Raw genomic sequence first — 19864 nt, 5'->3', positions numbered from 1 at the left:
AATGCTAACGTAAAAAACCTATTTTTCTTAAAATAATGTATTTTTGGGGTGAAATAGATGCTAAGCTATAGTTTTATACTAATTTCCAAATTTTGTCAACTAGCCTATTGGGAAAATTTCCGCGAGATAGCGAATCTAAAACTTTGAAACTCAGTACAAGATTTAAACAAACAGTACAGATCTTTTTAGATGAAGAAATTGTATTAATCACGGCTAAAATATTTCAAAAATATACGTTTAATTTTTGGGAATGTTAAAATGTTAAGAAAATGCTTCAAGTATTGAGGATTTCTAAATTGTAGATACAAGTGAAGCATATATGAAAAAAAAGAAAAGAAAATCGAGTAAAAGTTGACTACAAGTAGCAAAAATTGATAAAAAAGAGTGAACATCAAAATTCCAAAATTCTGACGCTCGAAAGGGCGTTAGGACTTCTAAAGAAGAAGAATAGGTACGATCATCAAGTTTCTATCATCCTTGATTTTAATTCTCGTCTTATTTGATTCAAATAACGGTTTTGAAAACGAAAAATTGTGCGATGAGTGTATTTCAGGGTTAATGAAACGTTTCCTTGATTTACTAAAATCACTTCTTTGTTCAAACGTGCGGAAAGCCTATATATTAAAAATAAAAGATTGCGAATCATAATAGTGTTAGAATCAAAGTATTAAACTATGGTAAGTACACAAAATATTTTAAAATACACCTCGATTTTTGCCTCATTCTTGGATTTCCATTCGCTAGATTTTTGGGAAATATTGAAAACGAGAAATAGGCTTAGTGATTCATATTTGTTCTCGAGTGACAACCATACAAACAATCCGCCATTTTAGCCGATAAAATCCATGGAAATTTGACAAAAACCACATTCTTTTATAACCTAAGTTTGAAAATATTACAAAACGTCTAAATTTCTTTACTAGGGACCGGCTTTCTTCAAAAACACCATAATTCAACAAAAGAAATGCTTTTCTTTTTGATTATCATTCATTGTTATTCATTAATTTAGACAAAACTTCGGATAAAGCAAATAATTTCAGAAAATTAAAAAGGCTATGCAAAATCATCGAAGTGAAGCTGTCAACTGTCAACTGTCAAGTTTGAAGTGGCGCTAGAGTCACTCCACAGCGTCCCGAAAGTGTTTTGCAATCACTTTCACTACATGGAACACTCGAAACGCAACTTTCGGTATGTAAGTGAATACAGAACGAACAACTTTCAGTCAAAAATAATTTCCAAAATTTCATGTAAAAAATCAAGATTCGAAAAACGGTTGATCACTTTATAAGAATGGGAATAGCCAGACAAACAATTTACGATATCTGTCGGCGTGTTGTAACAGGTATTTCGATTTAAAGAAAGTCAGGATGTGACAGAAAAGAAAAACAAAACAAGCGTATCGAGGTCATTTGCGAAAATTGGGCAGAACAATCAAAATCCATAAGAGATATGTAAGCAACATTCTAAAGGAACAAAAAAATATTCTGAGAAAAACATAAACGTTGAATTTGTTATTATAGCCTGTACTAATTATAAATTATTTCTTTTGGGTAATAATGTTTTGGTGAAATTATATAATATCAGTTAACCAATAACAAAATACGTGCAGGTCATTACATTTTAAAATTGGTACAACTTTCTCTATGAAATCTTCATCGTCGCGTTGTAGCTGTGATTAGTATCCGCATTCAACTTAAAAGAACGTGTATAATATTATTCAATACTTTATTTTGTTTAAATCGGAAAAAACAATGGGAAAAGAAGGTTTTCCAGTAGATTGGGTACGTTATCTATTAATTATAATCAATATATACGTAAAAATGTGAGTCAAAGAATTTGTCGAACCATTAAACTATTCAAAACAACTTTCTCTCGATTCTTATACATATTTTCAAATTAAAAATTGTTTTAATACAGAATGTACAGAAGGCTACAAACGTTACACCCGAACAGCATCACGTTACAAGAGAAAAACGGAGTCAAATCTTGGGAAAAACCGGGGAAAGAAAATTTCGAGGCTGCACGATTTGGTTCACTGGACTTTCCGGGGCGGGGAAAACCAGCATCTCTTTTTCTTTGGAAGAACGACTGGTGACGAATGGTGTACCGTCTTATAGTTTAGACGGAGATAACATAAGATACGGACTTAATAAAAATTTGGGATTCTCGGAGGAGGATAGGAAAGAAAACATAAGAAGAGTAGCAGAGGTATAAGGTTAAATTATAAACCACGGAATAAAATATACTGTAAAGTGTAATTGGTGATGTGAATTAGACCGGAGCGTCTTCTGAAATAGATTTTAACAGCGTCATGAGTCAAAACTAGGAAACAAAAACGAATATGAAACAATCAGTCCAAAATGTATCCATATATTGATTGATTTTTAGTCTGTTTTAATAGGTATTAATCATATTTTATAAATTCCAATCTAATTATAAATAATTTACGTTATAAATACCTGTATAACAATGCTTAGTTTTGACACTTGACACTCTTTAAATTTGACGCTACTTCATGTTAGATGGCGCTCTAATCTGAACAGTGTGAACGCATGAAAGTGACCCGCCATGTTTAACCCAAACTGGGCTGATTTGGCACGTTTTCAATTATAATTCTATACTGTATATTTTTGTTGTTTTATTAGGTAGCGAAACTATTCGCCGATGCTGGTCACATCTGCCTTTGTAGCTTTATTTCTCCACAAAGCGCCGACAGAAATATTGCGAGGTCGATCCACGAATCAAGCGGATTACCATTTTTTGAAGTATTCGTCGATACGCCATTGGAAATATGCGAAGAACGAGACGTCAAGGGGCTCTACAAAAAAGCGAGACAAGGACAAATTAAAGGATTCACCGGAATAGATCAAGCTTACGAAAAACCCGAACATCCGGAGCTAGTATTGAAAACGACAAATTCCACTATCGAAGGGTCGGTTGATATGGTGTGGGAGTTGTTACAAGAACATGTAAGTATTTTATTATTCGATCTAAATTTGTGTCAATATCATGTTCAAACAATCGGCGAATCTTCCTAATGACGATATAATTAACAACGAAAAAGATTTCGTCACTATGATAAGCTAAAAGAAGAACTGGGAAAGGAAATAACTATGGTTCACTCAATAAATCGTGTGACTGATACACAGATGGCGCTCCTAATGTCAAATTCATATGACGTTTATGAAGTACCAACTTTCAAAAGACTATTCATGACATTTCGATTAAACAGAAAAAGTGACAGTCATTTAAGTGAAACTACTTTTGTTATTTTCAAAACAACTTGGTGTGTTAATTGTTGAAAAACAAATACTGTACTAGCTCAGCAATGTCTTCAAAAGTGTTCTCCGGACTCTGCTTCATCGAAAAGAACCATTTGTTATTGGTTTGTTGAATTTAAACGTGGTTGTACAGACACCGATGATGGTGAACGTTCTGGTCGTCAAATCGAGGTGGTTACTCCAGAAAACAACAAAACTGAAGCCTATTTTGAGGCAAAAGACAAATCTTTCTACAAGAATAGCATCTAATATGTTTTTCTTAGTTAGTCACTCGATTTATTGAGTGATGGTTATTATTTCAGATTAACATTAACGCGTAGGTTATAAATTTCCTTCTGAAAGATTTTTGTAATATATTCGATGTTATAATGGTAAAGGAGATGCTTATTTTCGTTTCTTGTCAATCATTTTTCAAAAAGTTGCAAATTCAGTTTCACACTTCGGAACACGGTTCGGAACCAAGCAGATCTGTTACTTTGACAAATATGACTTGCTGGTACTAAAACCAGACTTAACTTCGAGGTTCGTACTCTATTCCTCGAAGCTTCTTGAAGAATCTTTAATAAATTCTTCATTTCTCACAACAATATTCTGTCAATTTAAAGGCGCCTTCGTTGCTGAATGATCTGCTCTGTGACTAAATTATTTAGACAGAAATCATAAGATGTTTTAAGGTTAGGTTTCCAATCATTCAAGAATCAAGGATAACGTGGAAGCCAATATACTTACCGAAAACAGAGCGGAAAAGCCTGAGAAGGTAAACAGTCTCTGAATATGATAACTTGGTTATCAAAACACGCGTCAGACAGTTTAGTGTAGTTGGTGTAGTAGTAGTGTAAATGACACCGATGGCTCTAGAAATTCCAACTTTTTATTCCGCATTTAGTAGACGCCTAACGAAAAAACCAACCAATAGCAGTTTCTTTTTCGGTACACGTGATATTACGGTGTTAGAACTTTTTGAGGTTATGTCCCTACGAAAAATAGTTCGGAGCTTGACTTGGTTGATTGGATGCTAGATATTTATCACAAATTATCCTATTTTCAGGGAATTTTACCGAAATTATTGATATCATCTCAACCCAACGGTTTATCAAATGGAAACTACCGAAGTCGAGATACCACAGTTCCAGAACTATTTGTACCCGAACATAAATATGACGAAATTTTAAAGGAAGCTATGAATTTACCAAGGCTTGATATAGGATTGGTGGATTTGCAATGGTTGCAAGTACTCAGCGAAGGCTGGGCGTATCCATTGAAGGGATTTATGAGAGAGGATGAATTTCTGCAAGTAAGTTATTGTATTTTATTTTGAATATTCCTTTGTTCACGTATTATGGCTCAGTAGTCACTTTTTGATTCAAAATGAGAAAATTGATTGTTGAACGAAATTTAATTGAACTGAAAAAATCGTTGACATAAATAATTTATTTGTCTGATACTTTAATCAAATACGCAGGGGACCAGACGATGATACCATTTTCTTTTAGCAATTTTATCCATTTGAACGCATCTGTTACAGGATTTTCCGTAAAAATATAATTCTTCTACTGCGGATTTTTTACCGCAACGTTTGTTTTCGCCTCCGTAACAAATTTCTATTTTATTTTGATCGTTAACACCAGTACTTACGTCTATTTTATTGCCGCATTCCGATGGTATACTCAAAATTTTTTGATTCTAGAAAATAATTATCGATAAATATTATTATTTTCTTTGAGTTTTCACGGGGAAAAGTGACGCTGAAATAGGCCGTTTCGAATAACGCGTCTTGAAACGTCAGCCATTTTGTCGTAGTGGACAAACAAGATGTCGTTTTCATTTGTATATAGGGAACCGTTTATTTTAAACGCTTTTCACGTTGAAATCATTATCTTTTATCAAAAAATAAAAGTTTTAACGTTTGTCGCACAAGTTAACTGCCGATTAGGACGTCATATTGGTGAAATTGACTCGTCTAAACGAAGCCGTGTGAATTTACCTTTGGCTCAATGGAATATCAGGCAAATATAAAACTAATAAGAATTTTCCAAATAGATGAAGACCATAACTTGCGCCAAAAGTTCCAAAATTTGGACCTAAAGAAGTCAAATAACTTTTCGGGATACTCCAACGATGTGAAGTGGAAGTAAAATACTGTTTCTGACTTTTTTCCATTTTATAATAAATAAATGACATTCTTTGAAGGTACTGATGAAAATACTACTAAAAACCGAACCAGCAACTCCATAACTTTCTTATAAAAGTTCCTTCAAGCGAATACTGAATTGTATTTTGTTTCAAGGCAAGAACCAACTTCAAGACTAATTTGAAAGTCTGACAACGTCGACCAACATCGTCTATACGCTGTTGTCCGTGTTGTTGTCGGTGGATATGTTGTTTGTCTTTGTTGTAATTTAGTTTTTAATGTTTGTGCAACATTTTGTGTAATAAGATCTGAGCGCTACACCGAAGCAACCAGACTGAGCAGCCAGTGGTTGTCGGTGTATTTGCCAGGCTGAACAACCAATCGGAATTTATTAAAACTGTTGATGCGATGTAACCATTAACGTGACGTATTGACTTACCTTGGTATAACCGACGACACTCCAACTATACGTATTATTCCGTTCAGGAAACGAAAACATTACCATGGGATCATTTTGTGGTAAATGATGTACATCGGTTACCTCGGTGTGTATTTCCGATTTTACCGTTTTGTTTTCTTTAGCACTTAGGGCGCACGTCCTGTATTTTATACGTCCTATAACGTCATAACTTCCTATTCTATCATCAACTGGATTTCGGTTTTCGTTTTTCGATTTTTTCCAATTGCAATTAACCTTGTGTTTTTCTAATACACAAATTTCCAAAGCGCAACCAGGTCCATGGTACCTAATTCATCGAAATAAACGAAAAAAATGTCGTTTTAAATAAATTTATCACATCACGAAAACGTTTTTCATTAATTCTAACCTAAAAGTTAGATGAATAGGATTTTTGCTATATCAATGGAACACGAACAAATCTAATCGCCAAGTATATCACGTGACTATCTTGGAACATCGATGTTTTCCGGTACAACGGCCGATATCGAACGAGTGCGACCTCGATTGAATTCGTAAAACCGGAGAAATATGGTGGATCGAGATGGCGCTTCATCACGCAAACTCGAAACCAGTTGATCGGCACATTGCTGTTGGTTTAATCGACGTCGAAAAACATCGCACGAAAATATGAATTTCATTTTTTAACCAAGATAAATGTTTCAAGTATATATATAAACAATTCAAATAGCACTTGTACGATAACAAGTTCTGAGTACGTTCACCTTTAAAAATGTCAAAGATTTGACATATCCACATCAGTGTTGCCACATCTCAAAACTTAAGTATCAACCTTCTTATATGGTATCCTTCGACAGTTAGTTATTTTTGATAACGGCTTGATAACCCAAAAAACATTCAAGCAAAAGCCATTTTACACAATTAGTATCTTTCGATGTTTAATATGTTATCTGAATTTCCAGTTACGTACTATATTTCAAAATTCTATTCTTCCATAACCTCAAAATGCAACTTCTATGGTAAATATTGCTGAAAATGCCTTTTTAAAGCATCTGTAGTTAAAATGAATTGTTTATTAAGGTCTGGGTGCGAATATTTAGGAATTGACGTTATAATTATTCGACTGATTTTAGAAATATAAACACCGTAGAACTAAAATCAGATTTGTCGACAAACCTATTTAGAATAACTAGAATATGTTGTTTACATGGTTTAAATAAGTTTACCAACCTTGGAAGTATAACTGGCAACTGTAAAGACGTAGTAGAAGGTGCGTTAATAGATATGTCTTTAGTATGTTTTAATTCTTCGTGTATAACTTCTTTACTTGATGTATCGTAAAAAATATGGTCTACGTTAATATCACTAAACGATTCATCTACTTTGATTGTCTCTACGTTATTCGTTGAACGTACATGACTGGTTGTTTTGCTCTCTGTTTTAGTTTCGATATTTTCACTTGGAACTCCTAAATCGATTGACTGTTTGCAAACATGTTTATTTTTACACGTAGTAACAATTATAACGATCGGTTTGGTTTTTTGAGTTTTGCCACAAATACAAACATTTTGGATCATGACACGAACTTTACACGAAAATTTGGCATTTTTCAAAAATAGTGACAGCAAATGACAAAATTAACAGCAGTACAAAACTAATTTCATAAAGGAGGATTAAAATAATATTTCGAAGAATAATTTTTATTGGTCGGTATAACAAACATTGATTTTTATTGGTACTGTATAAAGCTGATTCGAAATAGATGTTAGAATACGTGGGATACCCTCGTAATCGTCTATGATATAAAAATAAAACGTACTTGTATACATACAGGCTTTAAAACTTTATTGTAGTAGATAACTAATTTCATTGTCACTAAAATTGATTTGGAAATACGTTTTCTTGAAACAATATTAATTATTCATGTAGAAATCGTGAGTTGATAGTTAAAAATCGTCTTCTTTTTTCGCATTTTTGGTATTGACTATATTCGTATTCAGCACCATCCAAAATATGGTAATTGTTGGTGTGTTTTCCACATTTCACTCAAGCTCGATCCACAGGCACTGTCCCTAACCCTCTACTAACCGAAAGACCAGGATGTAAGCATTTCCTCATTACATTTATGGCGCCAGTACTCGATTGAAGTAAGACTAGCTCTCAAAATGGCGTCCAAGAATAAATTTCGACGAGAAGAAATACTGAGCTCTACAGATGACTTGAACCTCTTTCAATTGAAGAAACTCTCGCCAACAAGTACATGAAAACCACTAGTAAAATGGATCCCAATTAAAAATGTCGCAAGTCAAAACCGAATATCGTAGTAGCGATGATTGGAGTAGATAATTATTATTTCGAAACGAACTTGGTTGCAAACCCGAACCAAGAACGAGAAATAAAGAATTGACAAACGATAGTTTCAAACAAAAGACGTTAAAAGGCCCCCAAGTGGTACTAGCGCAGTCGAAAAAGGTTATTTTCAACTACTAAACTTTCATTATTTCTCTATTAGCTTCTTCCTTGTAACTTCTAGATAATTTTCAAAGACATTAACCAGACCTCTACTGCTATTACAGTTGTTATAGTGAGGTTATGTATGCATGTCTGAAATATGGATCTAGTATAACTTAGAAACATTAAGTTGGAAAAAAAGTACAAAAAAAAAACGATATTCTAAGAAATTGATCTACAAACTGACAACGTAGCGTGTTACGAATCACTTTTGAATTTTACCAAATTTGGCATTGGAATCCGAAGTGCAAAAATAGTTGCAAAACGATTGGCAAATATCTCAATCGAAACTGAACGATGTCAAGGAAAGAAAAATCGCGTCAAGTTAAATTAACAAGGTTATTAATAGGTCACATTATTTAATTACTAGAAGTGGATCCCCGAAATGTAAATTATGCAACTTAAAACACTAGATACCGGGCTATTGAAAACTTACAACCTTAATAACGAGTAGTTGGCAAAAACTGTAATACCCAGAATCTTTTCAAACAACATTTGGGTGATTCCGTTCTAACTGTGATTTTTTGTATTCAAAATTTCAAGATTTTAAAATTTAACTTTTCTAACTTTTTTATGCATATTATTCATCTATTTTACTGTAAAAATAAAACTCTAAGAGGAATTTACTACAACTTCAAAGTATCACGAGCAAGACACAAATGTCGGATTTTGAGTTCCACGGTACTGACTCATTTATCCACGGTACTGACATGGTAACTTAAGATATTAAACAACAAGTGCATCAATTTTCCTCAGTTTGATCATAAACATTATAATTTATAAGGTAATTAGTTTAAATCATTTGTTACGACAAAAAAAATTAATAATTTATCGGTAAATTCTAGGAATGGACATGACACGGTACTGACATTCAATTGATGTAGTATAAGTTTTCTTTAAGTGGCAAGTTATATTGTATAAAAATAATGTTTAAATATCTTAAGAATTATTCAATTAACACAAAATTTTTATTAATTGATTATTAATTAATGACTAGTACAAAAAAACAATACAGGACATTGAATATCACAGTTATAATGGAATCACCCATTTGCTAATTGTATACTTCCGTGGTTGACTTACTTATTTGTATATACGAAGAATAAAATCGAATATAACTTCTTATCAAATTTTGTTATCAGGCATTACATTTCAATACGATTGAGAAAAACGGCGAGAAAATTAGTCAGAGCATCCCTATAGTATTGGCCATAACGACAACCGACAAAGAAAATTTTGGAAAATGTAAGGGAATCGCACTTTTCTACAATAATGACATATATGCAATTTTGAGAAATCCTGAAATCTACTATCACAGAAAAGAAGAAAGAATAGCACGACAATTTGGAACTGTTGAAAAAGGCCATCCCTATATAAAGGTGACAAAGCATTTCATGTTGTTTTACCATACAATTTAGACACATTTAATTAGTTTAAATTATTATATAGAACATTAATATTGTTTCCAATTCAATAGACGACATTAGTATTTTAAGAAGTTTATACAGTGTTGCAAGATTTTGTATAATTTCCTTTTGAACCGTGAGAAAATTGAAGCATTTAGCCTTTAATTACGAGGCATATTTTTTAAGTGAGTACCGTTTTGCGATTCCGCCGCCGCAATCCCAAGGTCGGCGTTCCGCACATGCGCCCTGGTTTCTTGTCTACGCACTGACGCCATTACAGTCTGATTCTACATTGTGTACGTTGTTTACTGAGTGTTTAAGATGCCTCCGACAATCGTGAGTCCCGCCGATTGTGAAGTACTATTTCTTAGTGCTAAAGGCGTAAAACCGATCGATATTCATCGTGAGATCTGTAAAGCTTCGCATTGTGACCGAGAACTTGAAATACCGGAAAATGTGTTCACGTTGGGTTCCAAAAATGTTGACGGATTTGCACAAAACCCAACGTTTAGGCAGTGCATTGACTTTCCTTGAGCGGTATTACAATGAAAATGAAGATTTTTTAGACAAAATTGTTTCTGGCGACGAAACATGGGTGGCCTACGTCACACCAGAATCGAAACAACAATCCATGGAGTGGCGACATTCATCATCACCCAAAAAAGTGAAGTTTAAGCAAACAATTTCTGCCCGGAAAATCATGTGCACAGTTTTTTGGGACAGAAAAGGAGTATTGCTAGTAATGAGACAATCAATGCAGCTTCTTATTGTGAGACATCGACCAATCTGGGTCGTGCAATCCAGAACAAAAGGCGTGGAAAGTTGAATAAGGGTATCGTTTTGCTGCATGACAACGTCCGTCCACATATGGCTAATTGGACCAAAGATATATCAAATCTTTTCAATGGGAAATTCTAGATCGTCCTCCCTACAGCCCTGATCTGGCGCCCAGCGACTACCATTTGTTCCTGCACTTGAAGAAACACCTGGGCGGTCAGCGTCTTCAAGACGATAACGAAATCAAAACAGTTGTGATACAGTGGTTAACAAGAAGTCAGGAGGCAGAATTTTATGAGGAGGATATTAAAAAATTGGTGCCACGTTATGACAAGTGCCTCAATATTCACGGTTGTTTTCGAACAGTTGCAATAGCGTGATGATTCCCAAAGATGTAGCGTGTAAAGACCCCCCAATTTCATACCTTTTTGACCGCATATTTTTATATCTAAGCCGTTTTCTTCATTAATACAAAAGTCATTTTTAGATGATATACGATTCCGGTGACTGGCTAGTTGGTGGAGATTTGGAAGTGTTGCGTCCTGTCAAATGGAACGATGGTTTGGACAAGTACCGTTTAACGCCCAATCAACTTCGAAGAAAGTTCAAGCAAATGGAAGCCGATACGGTGTTCGCATTCCAACTTCGCAATCCGGTTCATAATGGACATGCTTTATTGATGACGGATACTCATCGACAATTGCGAGAAAGAGGTTACAAGAAACCCGTTTTGCTATTGAATCCTTTGGGAGGATGGACTAAAGACGACGATGTACCTTTAGATATTCGAATGCAGCAACATCAGGCCGTTTTAGAACAGAATATATTAAATAAAGATTCGACGGTTTTGGCGATTTTTCCGAGTCCCATGATGTATGCAGGACCTACCGAGGTATGTAGATAAATTTTGACCATTAATTCCTAGTAGCAATTATTCGAAACAACTTTTATTCGACGTTTTTTTGTGAATCGATATATTGGGAGGTTACTTTTACGAACACACTGTATATATTATGTAGGTTCAATGGCACGCAAAAGCGCGAATGATAGCAGGTGCTAACCACTACATAGTCGGTCGTGATCCAGCAGGAGTACCGCATCCGCGTGGAAAAGAAGCGTATCCGGATGGAAATTTGTACGATGCTACGCATGGGGCTAGAGTCTTGAAAAAAGCTCCAGGACTATCGAATCTTGAAATTATACCATTCAGAGTGGCGGCATATGATATGACTAAAAGAAAAATGGATTTCTTTCAGCCGGAAAGGAAAGAAGAATTCGATTTTATTTCGGGAACTAAGATGAGAAGTAAGTTTTTAAAAATACTTTGCTGCCTTGAAATTTTCAATAAGCAACGTTCATTAAATTTTCTAAAAAAATAAATTTTTCCTATTTGTACTAAATGGTTAAGTTCATTACCGATTTTATCAAGAAATATGTGGCAACATCGCAATGTTACGAAACTACAGGAGTGTTGACGTCACACACCGCCATTGTTAATGCAGGTCAGGAATCACTTTCCAAACAAAGTTTTAACTGCGTTGATGATCGTATATATTTCCTTTGATGAATTTTACAAAAAAAAATATTTTCTAGCACAAAACACATCATCATACAACAATAGACTAATTAAACGCGTTTTAAATAACTTCAAAGAACACATACTACCTCACAAACTTTGTTTTGAAAATGAACTATAACATTATGACAGCTGTGACGTCATATTCGGGTTGTCTATGCAGTTATCGAACAAAATATAAAAATATTAGTACTGGGAAAATACATTCACGCCATCTATACGAGATGACTGAAAAGTTGATTTAATTCATAGACATAACAATACTAGATTACACATCCAATGAAATTTGTGTTCCAATCTTAGAACAATAGAAAAAGAAAGTTCTGGTACAGTTATCTCTATCAAATGTTAGAGGTGCTCCTTCAAATATCTTGTACTCCTTCTACCGTTTAATTTATTTATCCTCTTATATCATTTCACCAATCACCGCACAGCGGAATAAAAATATCTCTACCTTAAAACAGAAGTAATACATTTTTTCAATATAAAAAAATATATAAATCACCCAGTTTAGTATTACTATTCTATAAATCAGTTAAAATCGAATTTCTTGACATCGTATTTGAATTTTTTTTAAACGCCGAGTGCCATTGAAGACTTAATCGACGCGTTTCTTTTGGCAATTTGTTGGATTATAATTCTAAAGACTAAAGACGAGTACGCAAAAAAAGAAGAATAATCTAACCAAATGTGCAAGTAAATGTCAATATTTGTTATTCCTCTCCTTGTCGTTTCCACAAACCGAAACTTTAACGTCTTGGGGATCCAATCAGAAAAGAATACAGTGGTATAACCTTAAACTAAACCTTCCCTAATCGAAAAGTATAACGATGGTCTTTCTTTTTTTGTTAGCAATTCAAGCACACTTAAACAAGCTCTCTCTCTCTCTCTATTTTTAATAGTAACTCTATGGTGATAAGACTTTAAATGATTATAGTATAAATTTTGACAGGTGACATTAGGAACATGACAGAAACTAAAATACTTATCGTTTAAACAACTTGAGGATAAATAATATATTAATTATTAAATTGTTTCATTAATGTTATTTTTGTTTTAGAATTTGCTCGTACAGGAGAAAATCCACCAGAAGGATTCATGGCACCAAAAGCTTGGGAAGTGATAGCCAATTACTACCAATCATTAGAAATTAAATAAATAAATAAGTAGATATTTAAAGAAATTGTTTTAATTATGTTGTAATTTGTATAAATATGCACAGTATGTACTAGAAAATCTGATATCTCGATTGTATATAATCATTTCTTATGAGAAAAAAAATGCTTAATAAAAATGGTGAAAACTAATAAAAGTTTCTACTCTGTTAATTCCTTTTAAGGTATATACACGGTAGCAACAGTGCCCGTCTTACATGGCTACCAAAATAATTCGAATCCAATCTTCTGGATATGTGATAAACTACAGGTCAAAAATTTTTGCCCACATTAAATTACAAAATAATACACTTCAGATTTCTCTTTCAGCTCAAAACGGTGTCTTACAAACTGTTATTTATTTAATTCATACAAACGCATGTTTATATTTTATCTGTGAGTACTAGAAGTTGAAACTTGCAAATTTTGGTGGATTTGTTTATTATTATTTAACTGTGAATGATTTCTTTGGTGTTTATGATTGCAGTTTAGTCCCCGTTAGACCACCTGTGAGATGCATCCACTAGGAATTTTGGGCAATAGAAAACGTTCAGGACTACCTTGAAAAACAACAACCGTTAAAGATAAACGTATTGTATTGATCAGTAAAAGTAATCGACGACTCATAGGTTCAGAGACAGTAGCTCAGATCAATGAATCGGTGATAGTGTGAGGATCTTTTGGACAAAGGGCGACTGTAGAACTAATAAAAACTGAACGGAAATTAATCTTCCAGAATGTTAACGGTCCTAAACATGCTGTGCAAAAAGTATTTGACAGAATTGGAAAGAATCTACCGAAATTGGAAATTTGGCCGTCACAGTCACACGATTGAGTTGTGGGACAAATTGGATAGGGAAGTCATTAAGTGGTGTCATATTTTCACTCCACATCTTTGGAATATTATGAGAAACGAATGGAACCAAATATACGTCAAGAACTGTTACACCATAATAATAAAAGCAAAAGGTAATAAGTCTCACAATTCTTTAAGTAGATGCTTGTTTTTCAGCAGGATAACACATTTTGAACATGTACGTCAATGCAGTATATTTTATTCACTCAATCCTGTGATCAAAATTTGTTTAAAAGAAATTTTCATCTCTATATCAGAAGATAAATCTCCCACAACAATATACAGTGTGTAGGTCAGTCATAACAGCTCATCTTATTGATCTAACCACCGTGTATTTGCCATATGATGAAGATATATAGGAAAATTAAGTAAATAAATAAAAAAAAATTATTATAAAACTTTTTATTTGGTATATAATACTTTTTACAAAAATATGATTAAAAAATATACTTTATAAAAAAATTTAAAAAAAAATGAGCATTTCTATGGCAATTAAAGGCTTGTCATAGCTGGAGGTCTGGCATATGCTTTAGGAATGAAACCGTATTTCCTAGTTTTAGGTGCATACGCCCACAGCCAACCATCTACTGTTTGATTATTGAGATCCGCATATATCCAATCACCTCTTCGAACGGTCAAATCGTCAGGAGCTTGCGCTTTATAATCGTAAAGCATCACCAATTCCGTACCATGATAACGAAGATCATCCGCAGTAGACGTCGCCAACGAATGATTGTTATTTTGATTCGGAAATGCACCGTTACCCGTTTGATTTGTAGAACTCAAGTGACCTAAATAAATATTTCAATCATAAATATTTCTTAAACTATTCTAATAGAACCTAAAGGCATTTACAATAAAAAATTATTGAGTAAGAACAAGATGTTGTAAAACTTGTAAAGAAGAAGATTGTGGATGAGTGGCACAATTCTAAAACATTAATCATCATCCCTTTAATCTCTTGGATTATGGCTTAGGGCGCCTACATCTCTTTATTGGGGTGGATTACTCCCCTTGTTCTTTTTTGTTAATCCTAGTTTAGTTTGTCAGATATCAGTCCATTCTTTAGTGTTTCAGCATTTTCATTTCCAGTCTACTATTTCTAGGAGTCTGGTACTTCTTCAATTTGATTTCTCCAGGTATTTCTTGGCCTGCCTCATTGCCATAGAGGTATCCATCAAAAACACTAATACAATGTAAAAACACAAGAAAAAATATATGGTAGTTTTCTTACAAGGAAAAATACAAAAAAAAACATTTCAAATGCAATAAATATTGATAATATAACAAAAACTAACCTTGTATCACATTATCAGCAGGATAAACAAAACCTGAAGGGATAAATCCTTCTTGACCATCACTTCTTACTATCCAATACCAATCAGGATCTTCTCTATTCAACACTGTAACGTAACAATATGAACAAGTGACATTTTTTTTCTTCATATAACTTACCAGTTACAAATTCACCTCTTTCCACAGATACATCATTCTCATCTCTAGCTATAAAAGTATAAAGTACAATGTATCGACCTGATGGATCTTTTGAAAAAGGTATCATATCTGGTTCGGAATGAATACTGATAGGTGAAGCAGCTCCTGTTCTGAGCTTCTTCCCCACAGAGTCACAGTCACTAGTATCTGCACCGGCAACATCACTACAGAACAAAATGTAACAATTCATTTTCTGATTATGTGACCATCACCAATTGTCAACCCAATAATATCAGTAATAAATCGTTGCCAGAATACAAATTATGACAACAAAATATAGTTGATTATTTAATATAAAGTTGAATTGATAATAAGAAGGATTTTTAATATTAGGAATGGTCTTTGTTTTACCACATTTTTATGAGCCAAAGTCACATGGTGTTAAATATAGTGAAAAAAGGTGGATGTGAGAAGAAGGCAGTTGGCATTCTAAAACAGTTTAAAATAATAGGTAAAAATTTGACACTTCCACCTACTTCAGTCTCTATATAAAAAGAAACCCAAAATCAAAATAAATCATCACAAGTTACAAAAATCAGAGATAAATTTATCCTTACCAGTCTTGATTTGTATCTAAACTATCTCCTGATGCTACATGTTCATCCCTTGGCAGTTTTTTCTTAATTGCAAGTTCGGCCAAATGATTGTTGTAAGGTGTGCAGTAAGAGTATGGAATAAACCCTTCTTGTCTAGTATCAAGGCCTATTACATATACCCAATCATTTTCCCTGTATAAAATATTCACAATCTGGAAAAATACAGTTTTTTTAACTGTTATTTAAAAATTTTAATTTTCTAATATAATGAAAAAACACTTGCCTGTCCTCTTTTTACTTCCAATTCATCATCAACACACGGGGTGAAATCATGTAATACCACCATTTTACTGTCAGGAGATAAGCCATGTTCTTTTTCAATACCGACTCTAACAAGTGTTTCAATGCTTGCAGAACCAGTAATTCTTCCCATGCCTGGTGTAACACCATTGTTAGATCTAGCAAGTTCTTTTTCCAGATCCGCATTTGAAGCTAAAATTAATTTGAAAACTCTAAAATAACTATTAAATTTTAATTACACTCTAATTAAAGTTTTTAGTTGAACAATATTCGTATAAATTATTGCCTCATATTATTAATCCTATTTTTACATTAAACCTAAAGCTGATATATTTGAAATATTCTTATATAACGATAATTTATATTGATTGAACGAATGTATATCACAATATTACCTTTAATGTTAATATACTATAATTAAAAACAATTTTATAAATACTTATTTTGAATATTCATTGAAAATAACAATTACAGAGAAAAAATTTAACCTTCACAATTAGGATAATGAATATTAGTATCCCCTATTTTTATTATTTATTCATAATATATGCAAAGTTTTTTTGTTAAATAGATTAACGGAACGTTCACTTACATTTTTTCTTTTTACCACGTCTGATGCGAACAGGGCATAAAAATGCCATTATGTAATATATTTACATACTTTATATGTAATAAAAAGGTATCAACTTATTGTTAAAATCGATAAATAAATTAATAAAATAAACAGTTTTCTCTATACACATTCCACATATCATAAAAAATAGGACCAACCTGAATCTTAAACCTGACGTCGCGACAGGTCAAGCATCAAATGAGAATTACCATAAGTCCGGTTCAGATGGTCAAATAGACAACTTTCATTGGTTAAATTTTTTTTTTCAAGTAACTCGCATCAACCTTGTTGTTGGTTATTAGCGATGGATTTGGTAATATAATCAAAACTTGTTAATTGAAGAAGCATTTAACAGATACTTATAGATATTATCCACATCGCAATTCTTTCCCAGTAGCGTTTCCATCTTATTTGGAGAATTACATTGTCTTGGATTGAAATTATTTTCATTAAATATTGTTTTTAATCTAATTATATAAATTAAAAATATATGCAATATATAATTAAAACAAAATATCATTACGTTTTTTCACTAGTTTAATATCTTGTCAGTGATTAATATATTTTGTATTATTGAACGATATATATATATAAACAATTAATAATTTAATTTCGAACTACTGTCATGGTATTATCCTTTATAAAATTCATTCCCACCAAAAAAAGAAGAATACTTAAGTGTTGAAAAAACAAAATTAAAAAAGAAGGGGTTATTTAACCGTATTTATATTTATATTCTCAAATGATTATTAAAGTGGCTGAAACAAGTAAAAAACGTTTTCCATTGTGCAAATTTTACACAATTTTAAAAAATTTTTAATGAAAAAAAATGAGTACAAGTAATAAAAGAACAGTATACGTTGGGGGTCTTGCTGAAGAAGTAGACGAACAAGTACTGAATGCAGCATTTATTCCTTTTGGAGATATAGTAGATGTCCAAATTCCTCTTGATTATGAATCTGAAAAACATAGAGGCTTCGCTTTTATCGAATTTGAAAATGCTGAAGATGCAGCAGCAGCCATCGATAACATGAACGACTCTGAATTATTCGGTAGGACCATAAGAGTTAATTTAGCGAAACCGCAAAGAATTAAAGAAGGATCTACAAGACCAGTATGGTCAGAAGATACTTGGTTGCAACAACATGCAGGTATTTAGACTATTTTAAGTTTTTAGTGAGTTTTGGGATATTTTATTTAATATAAATATTGGTAATGCATATTTCTTATTAATTTTAGGTGAAACTATAGGGAAAAAAGTGGGAAATGATGATAATATTGAATCAGATACTGAAAAAATAGAATCTAATGCAACTGATTCTAAAAAAGTGAAAAATCCACAAGTATACTTTGATATTAAAATAGGGAAAACTGAAATTGGAAGAATCACAATGATGTTGAGAGCTGATGTAGTACCTAGGACTGCAGAAAATTTTAGATGCCTCTGTACACATGAAAAGGGGTACGGATTTCAAGGCAGCAATTTCCACAGAATAATTCCAGATTTTATGTGTCAAGGGGGAGACTTTACAAATCATAATGGAACTGGTTAGTCAATAAAAAAAATTTTTATAAATCTTATAAATTAAATACATTTGAATATATATAGAAACTTGATGATTATTTTTTACAGGGGGAAAATCAATTTATGGCAGAAAATTTGCTGATGAAAATTTTGAACTTAAACATGTTGGACCTGGTACCTTATCCATGGCTAATTCTGGACCTAATACAAACGGATCACAATTTTTTATTTGTACTGCAAAAACTGATTGGTTGGATAACAAGCATGTTGTTTTTGGACATGTTTTGAGTGGTATGGACGTAGTGAAGCGTATGGAAAAGTGTGGTACAAAAAGCGGTAAACCCACAGAGACAGTAACTATATCCAGTTGTGGTGAAATTCAGTGAGCGAAAAAAGTTGAAGAATTGGCAGGAACATATTTCTATGATCTAAGTGTAGTTAAATCTATTTGACTGAAGAGTTAATATTAAACAATTATTAAAGTTTATTAATAATTTTTTTGAAATAAATATCTTTTTAACAAATTAAATGCATTTTTTTTTAAAAAACAATTGTTGTGTAAACAAAACTGTCAAATTATGTGTGAGGTACCCAGGGCCGGATTAAGATTTATAAGGTCCGGGGCTAAAATAATGACGGGGCCCCCTTAAGGAATTCGAAAACCCGGAAAAATTCACAAAATAATATCAATACGTTAGATTTGTGGTATCAATACATCAAAAAATACAGAATGATGCGATCATTAACTATTTTTGACAGATCCACAGATCTATATTTAGACGATTCTTGACACTGCACTTATGATGAAATAAAAAAAAATAAAAATCGCGTAATATAATTGCATTGCATAATAATAAATCGTTTTATGAACAAAACTGTCAAATTATGTTGCAATAAAAACTATGTGTAGTACCTATATATATTTTGTGTACAAAAAGTTCACTGAAACTAACTATCGCCATCAGGAGATTCGAACATTAACTACTTTGACAGATAGTTAGACGAATTATCTGTTTAAAAGATTATGTAGTTGCATTTTTATTGAAAAAAAACATTTATTCTGACGAAATTAACGCTTTCAATTGGTTAATACTATAACTACTGTCACATTCTTTACAAAATACTTATTGATTCGCACTCGTAGTTTATTCAAATGCAGTCCACTTCTGGTTGCCTAATAGTAGGCGACATATTATTCCTTTGAAGACACTCGCTAGATGGCAGGAGAGAAGAATGCGTCGAGAACGAACACGCATGTAAAGAGTTTTTGGTTTCTTTCATGTTAT

General features: G+C 32.8%; 4 protein-coding genes across 4 annotated transcripts; 2 read left to right on the top strand and 2 right to left on the bottom strand.

Moving 5' to 3' along the window:
* The first annotated feature begins 660 nt into the window (after nucleotides 1-660).
* On the top strand, nucleotides 661-13412 carry LOC130903889 (bifunctional 3'-phosphoadenosine 5'-phosphosulfate synthase-like). Its single transcript, XM_057816253.1, has 8 exons — nucleotides 661-677; nucleotides 1918-2208; nucleotides 2646-2969; nucleotides 4330-4575; nucleotides 9484-9720; nucleotides 11012-11416; nucleotides 11544-11829; nucleotides 13161-13412. The coding sequence occupies exons 1-8, from the start codon at nucleotides 675-677 to the stop codon at nucleotides 13256-13258; spliced, it is 1890 nt and encodes a 629-aa protein (XP_057672236.1). The 5' UTR covers nucleotides 661-674; the 3' UTR covers nucleotides 13259-13412.
* Nucleotides 4659-7457, bottom strand: LOC130903892 (uncharacterized). The gene is made up of 3 exons (XM_057816256.1): nucleotides 7061-7457; nucleotides 5852-6158; nucleotides 4659-4964 (listed from the first exon to the last, which is right to left on the bottom strand). The coding sequence occupies exons 1-3, from the start codon at nucleotides 7405-7407 to the stop codon at nucleotides 4728-4730; spliced, it is 891 nt and encodes a 296-aa protein (XP_057672239.1). The 5' UTR covers nucleotides 7408-7457; the 3' UTR covers nucleotides 4659-4727.
* A 1085-nt stretch (nucleotides 13413-14497) lies between the features above and the next one.
* LOC130903890 (SH3 domain-containing protein Dlish) lies at nucleotides 14498-17253 on the bottom strand. Its single transcript, XM_057816254.1, has 6 exons — nucleotides 17033-17253; nucleotides 16424-16632; nucleotides 16162-16352; nucleotides 15566-15768; nucleotides 15409-15513; nucleotides 14498-14901 (listed from the first exon to the last, which is right to left on the bottom strand). Exons 1-6 carry the CDS (start codon nucleotides 17079-17081, stop codon nucleotides 14603-14605), a joined length of 1056 nt encoding a protein of 351 aa, XP_057672237.1. The 5' UTR covers nucleotides 17082-17253; the 3' UTR covers nucleotides 14498-14602.
* A 476-nt stretch (nucleotides 17254-17729) lies between these two features.
* On the top strand, nucleotides 17730-19107 carry LOC130903891 (peptidyl-prolyl cis-trans isomerase E). Its single transcript, XM_057816255.1, has 3 exons — nucleotides 17730-18204; nucleotides 18293-18601; nucleotides 18687-19107. The coding sequence occupies exons 1-3, from the start codon at nucleotides 17883-17885 to the stop codon at nucleotides 18962-18964; spliced, it is 909 nt and encodes a 302-aa protein (XP_057672238.1). The 5' UTR covers nucleotides 17730-17882; the 3' UTR covers nucleotides 18965-19107.
* Nucleotides 19108-19864: the final 757 nt, after the last annotated feature.

Source organism: Diorhabda carinulata, chromosome 2 (genome assembly GCF_026250575.1).
Source record: "Diorhabda carinulata isolate Delta chromosome 2, icDioCari1.1, whole genome shotgun sequence".
Taxonomy (NCBI): Eukaryota; Metazoa; Arthropoda; class Insecta; order Coleoptera; family Chrysomelidae; genus Diorhabda; species Diorhabda carinulata.
This window is presented reverse-complemented; position numbering and strand designations above follow the sequence as displayed.

Coding starts and splice junctions, on each gene's coding strand:
- LOC130903891 (XM_057816255.1), top strand. CDS start 17,883: ATGAGTACAAGTAATAAAAGAACAGTATACGTTGGGGGTCTTGCTGAA. Junction 18,205..18,292: donor TTGGTTGCAACAACATGCAG/GTATTTAGACTA, acceptor TATTAATTTTAG/GTGAAACTATAGGGAAAAAA. Junction 18,602..18,686: donor TACAAATCATAATGGAACTG/GTTAGTCAATAA, acceptor TATTTTTTACAG/GGGGAAAATCAATTTATGGC.
- LOC130903889 (XM_057816253.1), top strand. Junction 2,970..4,329: donor GGGAGTTGTTACAAGAACAT/GTAAGTATTTTA, acceptor TCCTATTTTCAG/GGAATTTTACCGAAATTATT. Junction 4,576..9,483: donor GAGAGGATGAATTTCTGCAA/GTAAGTTATTGT, acceptor TTTTGTTATCAG/GCATTACATTTCAATACGAT.
- LOC130903892 (XM_057816256.1), bottom strand. CDS start 7,407: ATGATCCAAAATGTTTGTATTTGTGGCAAAACTCAAAAAACCAAACCG. Junction 6,159..7,060: donor TTGCCAGTTATACTTCCAAG/GTTGGTAAACTT, acceptor TCGATGAATTAG/GTACCATGGACCTGGTTGCG. Junction 4,965..5,851: donor GTGTCGTCGGTTATACCAAG/GTAAGTCAATAC, acceptor ATTATTTTCTAG/AATCAAAAAATTTTGAGTAT.
- LOC130903890 (XM_057816254.1), bottom strand. CDS start 17,081: ATGGCATTTTTATGCCCTGTTCGCATCAGACGTGGTAAAAAGAAAAAA. Junction 16,633..17,032: donor ACGTGGTAAAAAGAAAAAAT/GTAAGTGAACGT, acceptor AATTAATTTTAG/CTTCAAATGCGGATCTGGAA. Junction 15,769..16,161: donor TTAGATACAAATCAAGACTG/GTAAGGATAAAT, acceptor TTTGTTCTGTAG/TGATGTTGCCGGTGCAGATA.